Raw genomic sequence first — 7,460 nt, forward strand, 5'->3', positions numbered from 1 at the left:
GGAGGGACCATGCACAATTCACAATTTGCACATACGCACACACGCAGCAAGCAGGCAACCAGGCATGCACCTACATGCCGCGCTGCTCGGACGATCGACGCCTTCCTCCGATCCTCGCATCCACCGCAATGATCCGCTGATCTTTTCCCTGCACGCACGCATGCCGGCCCGCGGCAACACACAACAACGCTAGCTGCCGCGACGCGGCCGTTTAGGTTGATCACTCCGGCTACGATCGATCGATGCCGACGTATCAGCCACCTCCCATACATGCTGGGCATCGCCTCGTCTCGTCTCGTCTCGTATCGGCGAAATGATTCGTTCGTTCGTTCGTTCTCCTTTGATCAATGATGCATCGTCACGAGCAAGCCTGAGTGACTGTGAGGCCGTGACCGTGTGACCGCGACGCAGTACACACCAGCTAGCTCGATCGTCTCGCACACTGCCCTGCCTCGATCGGCAGCTAGCGATCCACCGATGGCGACGTGCAACACAAAACCATCGCGCAATCGGGGCATCGGTGGAAAGCAAGTGTACGACGCGGATGACTGTGTACGTAGCAGCGTGCAGTGCATGCGAGGAGGAGGAGGGGCATGGGAATCATGGCCTGACGATGGGGGTGAGATCCCCTTGGGTTGTGTGGACTTGAGGTCATGGAGGAAAAGGGAGTCACTTGCCTTTCCTTTCCTTCCCTTTCTCTGCCGGTGCGTACTACGTGAGCCCAGGCCACGCGCACCTTGTGAATGAAGCGCGAGCAGATCGATCATATCGCTGCAATTTGCAAAAGCTCCCCCTGCCTTTCCCTGCTCCCCGCCTGCTCTTACCATCTCTAGCTAATCGACTATGCAACTTGAGGGAAATTAACCTCGATGAACAGGGAGATTTCACTGGATTAGAGAATCAAGCTGATCAAGGGGGGGCAGTACTAGTGTACTACTGCTGTCATGTGTCCGTTCCCAGTTCGTGAGATATAAATTTCAGTCCTGTGCACGCTTCTTCTTCTGTGTGTGTGGGGGGGAGAGAACAGCATAACAACAGGGGAAGTTCTGAAGATAACATTGAATGCGTGATGTGGCCACATAACCTGATCACAGCTTTCATGTATTGATTGGTGTATGAAGTTGGATATGACCTGTTATCCTTTTTTGTTTTTCTTTTTCTCAACGAAAAGGAGAGGCCGGTCCTTTTCCAACAGGATTGTGGTATCGCCCCCCCTGTATAGTTGTATTCAACCGATACGAATGGCACCAAACACAGTGACGGCTTGTGTATTTTGATGAGAAAATCAGCACAATGGATAGGATAACTAAAGAATCGTTCTGAATAATTGAAACAGTTGACATTTTCTCACCCACCTTATTTATGATTGGAAGCAACTTGAAATACTTACCAGTACAAGAAAACGGCTCAAATGATTGCCCGATTCTCTTATGGCATGTGGAACAGAGCAATATTTTACTGCATCTGAAGCCTTTGCAACGGGACAATCTCTCTGATCAGGAATGGTACATTATCCTCTCTGCAACACCCTCACACATGTTCTTCGGGTGGCTATCGCTCAGCCACGGACTCACAGCTACACCTGCATACAACCTTACAAGCCTGTCAATCTGCCACGGCGTGCCGGCCTGGGATGTGTTCATTGTTCATGTCCCAATACCCAATTCGCAATGGGCGAGAAGTTATCAGAAGACCACGCCGTGTGTTCATCAGTCGTAACGCCGTATGCACCAATTGCAATACTTTTCCAATTTGCTCACCGGTTGCTGGGAATGTTGAGAGTTTACAAGATGAGAGTAGCTAGGCAGGCATGTCCGGACCCAGCTGATACCGACGTTGCAGGGAAGCACAGATGGACTGTATAGCAGTAGCACGGGAACAGTGTACGAGGGAGCATCGCTCATGATGTTGTCTGATGAATGGAACCAAAGTAGTAGACCCGGGCACGCCTACAGTGGAAGAAAACCACAGGAATTTTCATACCAACACGTCCTGGGTCTGGACAAACCTCCCACAGTCCCACGGTAACAACAACGGCATAGACTGTGTTTAGTTCCACGCTAAATTTTAAAGTTTAAAGAAATTGAAATGATCTGACGGAAAAGTTAAAAGTTTGTGTGTACGAAAGTTCGATGTGACAGAAAAGTTAAAAATTTGAAAAAAAAAAGTTAGAATCTAAACAGAGCCATAGTTATTTTTTTCATCAGTGTTTCAGTGCATCTGTGCATGCATACAGCTGTGTGTACCATTTGATGCAGAGGCTAGGATATTTAATTCCTTTATCAAAAACGTTTTTAACACTACTAGCAGAGAGCAATATTGGCCAACAAATGAGACTGATATTTTGATACCTGAGGTGCGGTTGCGATGACAGCAAGATTGGGGCATAGCTTGCGAACCGGCGAAAGCGGATCGGAACAAGAAGAGACGGGGTCCCCTAATCTAAGGCTAAAGCTCTAGCCAAACAAGTGCCCGAGTTTTCCCCGCAAAAAAAAAAAAAAAAAAAAAAAAAAAAACAAGTGCCCGAGTTTGAGTGAGAATCCGGGGAATCAAACGCTTCAAGACATGTGTAACCCCTATGGCGTGTGCTAGCTCACGTCCCGTCCAGCGACCACGACAAAACGCCATTTTAGCCCGACGCGTCCAGCTTCTTTGGCCTGATCACACAGTAGTTGAACCTGCCCTGTTTATCAGCCATGATGCGTCTTGGCGCTACGTGAGATATGACCCCGATGGATCGATCGCTGGTTTCACTGCACGATCCGTGGCAAGCAACGCAAGAACCCTTGGGCGCAAGCTTCCTTCACCGATTGGGTGACTGATCTCTGATCTGATCAGTTTTTGCTTAGCCCACTTTTGTGTGTGTGTGTGTGTGTGGTTGTTGCATGCAACTGTGGAACACATTATACACAACATGGCGTCTGATGCTGCTGCGTATGGTGGCTGGGTTGGTTTATTGGACGGCCATGGCCAAAAGGCTTAGACGTCAAGTTATGATCCTGAGAATGTGATCCAGTGGATGGATGGATGCTACTGTCAGATATTCAGATTGCCAATGGTGGCACCATGCTGGATTGATTGATAGTCCATGGGACCCCGGTCTTCTTTCTTGATACTGTTGTTACAAACAGGGTTGGCCTAATCATGGATTCCCGGGACATTTCCATGTGGAAATTGCTGTGTAGCGCAGGCCCGTTTCACGCGTACAACACCAATGGCGAGAACCTGATCAGACCTGAACTACAGCTACAAAAAAAAAGGACAAAAGTTCTGAAGCTAGGTGACATTTCGTGCCAAAGTATGGTGACCAGTTTTGGCAAAATTTGCTACAGGACACTAAAAAAATATGTAATTAGCTGTGGGACACCGCAAAAACGTGAATTTCTCTGAGGACACTTCAAAAATGTGGTAATTGCTATAAGACACTGAACACATTAAAATATAATATCCACCCAATTGATGAGAGAGAAACCACACAAAATGACATTTTTGCCCGTATCTTCTTCTCTCCTCTTTTAGTCTTCTTCCAACGCTCACTCTTGTAGTGAGCTCCATTGGCTTGCCCATGGTGGACAGGCGCTCGGCGTAGTTGACGGTGCGGTCGCACGGTATGCCGAGAATGAGCGTAGCAGGAAGTTCCTCATGACCGTTTAGATAATTTAAAGGTGACGGATTTCCTCGCCGCTGTAGCCGTACCGGCATCCACCACCGCGCCGCTACTGCCTGACTCCGAGCCGATGGCGACCACGGCGCCGACACTGTCACTGCCTCACTACCTTGCTTGTTCTCCTTTCAACCAGCCGCCATCGCTCCATGCGCTGACGTGGACAGACTTTCAGCGCCATGCCACCAGTGCTGCGCGTGCCCCGCCATGTTCAAGGAGAGAGAGCGCCTCCGCCGGAGCATACACGCCATGCACCGCCACCACCTCCACTGCACTCTGATGTTGCGGCGACGTGGTCAGCAAGCTCCGGAGTCAGTTCTTGATCATGGCCAGCACAATGCCGCCGTTGCCGTTGGCTATAGTGGCACTTACCATATCACTGCTGACGCTGTCGTGGATGACGAGCTGTGAGGAGGTGGCTACCATGACGGAGTCAGCGAAGTGGAGCGAGGAGGAGCTAGGAGGGTACATGTAGCCGACGCTGCTGCCGAAGCTTGCGTAGCAAGTGGCACCGGTGCTGCCCTAGCCATGATGCTGCTGTTGCTCCGAGAAGGAGATGATGCCGAGGAAGTCCTCTAGCTTCGGCTTTGCGGCGAGCGCCGACAAGAAATAGATGGGGTGATGGGGATTGGGGTCGGCCGGTCGGGGATGTATTGGGGAATTGATGGAGGATCAGGGAGAAGAAGAAGGGCAAAACTGTCATTTTGTATGATTTCTCTCTCATCAATTGGATGGATATTATATTTTAATGTGTTCAGTGTCCTACAGCAAATTACCACATTTTTGAAGTGTCTTTAGGCAAATTCATGTTTTTATAGTGTCCCACAGCTAATTACACATTTTTTTGAGTGTCCTGTAGTAAATTTTTGCCATCAGTTTTTTACATGTCGTGAAGAAGTTTTGTATCATCTTCCAAAATAATTTTTCAAACTTCCAACTTTTCCATCACATTAAAATTTTTCTACACACATAAACTTTCAACTTTTCCGTCACATCGTTTCGGTTTCAACCAAATTTTCAATTTTAAGGTGAACTAAACACATCCTTTGTTTCCTTCTAAATCGCTTGAAAAAAAAAGGTTTTCCACTCGGTTTTTGCCATCCAACGATCACCTGATCGATGGAAGTGGGAGCATCACGAAACGAGCGGCAGGACTGACACGAGAGTAGTAAAAACTGCAGGTCTCCAGCCTTAACTTCTCCTGTCACCCGCTAAATACCAAAACTACCCACAAAATACAGCAACATTTACAGCTTCGACACTGCACTCAATGCCCTCACACGCTAAAGGCCAAGCAGGGGTAACAGGGTCATTTCCGGTGGGACCGATGTGTCAGTCGCCACGTAGGACAACGTTTAGATAGGCACGACCACGCAGCATGCCACGCCGATCTCCTCGCGCCACGTCACCCCTCCGGATCCCTTTAAAACCAAGCTCTCCTCTTCGTCTTCTTCCAACAGATCGACACCGAAAATTCGAAGCAAAAAAAGGAGAAGAAAAGAAAAGGAGAAAAAGAAAAGAAAAACAAACCCTAGCCGCACCGATCGAAGCCAGTGAGACGCCGCCGACGGCTATGCGTGAGGCGATCGTCGGTGACCACGATCGCCGCCGCCGCCGCACCCGCATCCAGTGAAACCCTGCACTGTCGTCTCGTTCGGTTGTGAGGAGATGAGGGCGGCGGCGGCGGCGGCGGCGGGGCAGATCGATCCGTCCCCTGGGGCGCCGGCGAAGTCGCGGTTGAAGAGGCTGTTCGAGAGGCAGCTGCTGCGGGTGTCGCCGGCGGAGAGGCTCCCGTCGGTCGCGGGTGTCGGGGAGAAGGATGAGTCGTCCGAGCCGAGCTCCGTGTGCCTGGACGGCATGGTGCGGAGCTTCTTGGAGGACGGCGTCGGCGTCGAGCGGCCGGCGGGCGCCGCGCGCTGCTGCAATTGCTTCCACGGCGGGGAGGCGTCTGACGACGACGACGACGGCCCCGCTGCTGCCGAGGCGGCGGCCACCTCCGACGCCGCAGAGACCATCAAGGTAGTGTGGTGTCTCCGCCACCGCTAGTTATTATCCTCCCATGTTCGCCGCGTTGCCGGCGGCGAGAAGGCAACGAACGCCGGTGCTGACCGTTTCTCGCATTTCTCCTCAGGGCCTCGTCCACTGCGCCAGCCTCCGGGAACGCAACCTCCTCGCCGACGTCTCCACGCTCGTCGAGCGCCACCGCGCCGCGGGGGCGCGCAAGCGCGACCTCCTCCGCCTCCTCGCCGACTCGCTCCGCGCGGCGGGGCACGACGCCGCGGTCTGCATCTCCCGCTGGGACAAGTCCTCCTCCCACCCAAAAGGCGAGCACGCCTACCTCGACGTCCTCCTCCCTCCCGCCTCCGACCGCGCCGAGCGCGAGCGCATCCTCGTCGACGTCGACTTCCGGTCGGAGTTCGAGGTCGCGCGGCCCACCAAGGCGTACCGCGCCGTGCTCCAGCGCCTGCCGTCGGTGTTCGTCGGGAAGGAGGACCGCCTCCGCCTCCTCGTGGCCGCGGCCGCCGACGCCGCGCGCGCCAGCCTCAAGAAGCGCGGCCTCCACCTCCCGCCATGGCGCAAGCCCGAGTACATGCGCGCCAAGTGGCTTTCACCCTACGAGCGCGACGTTCCTTCACCGCAGCAGCCAGATGCCTCCGCCGGTGAGCTCGCCGTCGACGGCGACGGAGGTGGAGCGTGGACTCAATGATTGATGATCAAGGACTCGTCTTTTGTTGATTCTTTTTTCTTCGGGAATTTGCATTTGCAGCGTCATCTTGGGCTGGATGCAAATGTTTTATTCTTTCTTTTCCTTTCCTTTTTCCCCCTTCATTTTTACCCTTTAATGGGTTTCATTTTGTCCATGGAGTAGTAGTAACTGTAGTAGTAAGCACGGATAAGACGAACGGGAACAAAAAAAATGTAGTGTTAGTTGAACAGAAAAAAAAAGAGAGATAATGGATTACGGCAATATCTACTTCTTTCAGTTTCAGTGTTGGTCTGATAACAGAAGATAAATTTAACTTAATGGAGTACAATAACATAAAGGAAAAACAGTTCAGAAAAAAACAAAAGAAAGCAGTACATTGCTCAGCGACCAGTTTTTAATTGGAACAATGGAACGTATATTTGCATTTCATCAAGTTATTTCTTGTTGATTTCCTATCCGGTTCCTGTAATTTCACGTGGAGCGGGTGTGCAATTTGCTGGGCCTTTCCAGTTTTGCAGAACAAGATACCGGGAACCGCAGTGACAGTAGCTTGATCTGAACTCTGAAGTGTGTTGACATGGAGCGGCTTTGATATTTTGCAGCTTCAACGTCTCCGGCATCGTCATGCTGATGGGTTTAACTTGTGAAGCGGAGCTGAAGAAATGGTTATAAAAATTCTTAATGGAATTGTTTAAGCTGAGGTTGCTGTCTTGTGCAAGCTAAAGCTCAGGTGGGGGGAAAGAAGCAAGCAAGGCAGAGAAAAGAGCAAGTGGATATAGGAAGAGTATATAAATCTGCATCGGTATACGCGCTTCTTATGGGTTGTTTATTCCTGCTAGCTCGATGAGAAACGGCGTAATCCGAATCTGGATCATAAGATAATCTGCGCAGGTCACGATACTCTGTAGATCTAACTCAACTGCTTTGTCGATCCTCTGCGGCCTCTCTCTTTGCTTGCTTCCCATGTAATGCTCGGTCGATGATTGGTGAAAGAAGGAATCCACACGGCTTAATTGTACTCGATCGATGAGTAATAGCACAATAACCTCATCCCGAAAGGCCAAAACTTGTCCACTGAAGTGTTGTTAT

General features: G+C 51.0%; 1 protein-coding gene across 1 annotated transcript; it reads left to right on the forward strand.

Annotated features, from left to right (window-relative positions):
• The first annotated feature begins 5,104 nt into the window (after positions 1-5,104).
• LOC127764979 (uncharacterized) lies at positions 5,105-6,632 on the forward strand. Its single transcript, XM_052289757.1, has 2 exons — positions 5,105-5,683; positions 5,796-6,632. The coding sequence occupies exons 1-2, from the start codon at positions 5,333-5,335 to the stop codon at positions 6,369-6,371; spliced, it is 927 nt and encodes a 308-aa protein (XP_052145717.1). The 5' UTR covers positions 5,105-5,332; the 3' UTR covers positions 6,372-6,632.
• Positions 6,633-7,460: the final 828 nt, after the last annotated feature.

Source organism: Oryza glaberrima, chromosome 3 (genome assembly GCF_000147395.1).
Source record: "Oryza glaberrima chromosome 3, OglaRS2, whole genome shotgun sequence".
Classification (NCBI taxonomy): Eukaryota; Viridiplantae; Streptophyta; class Magnoliopsida; order Poales; family Poaceae; genus Oryza; species Oryza glaberrima.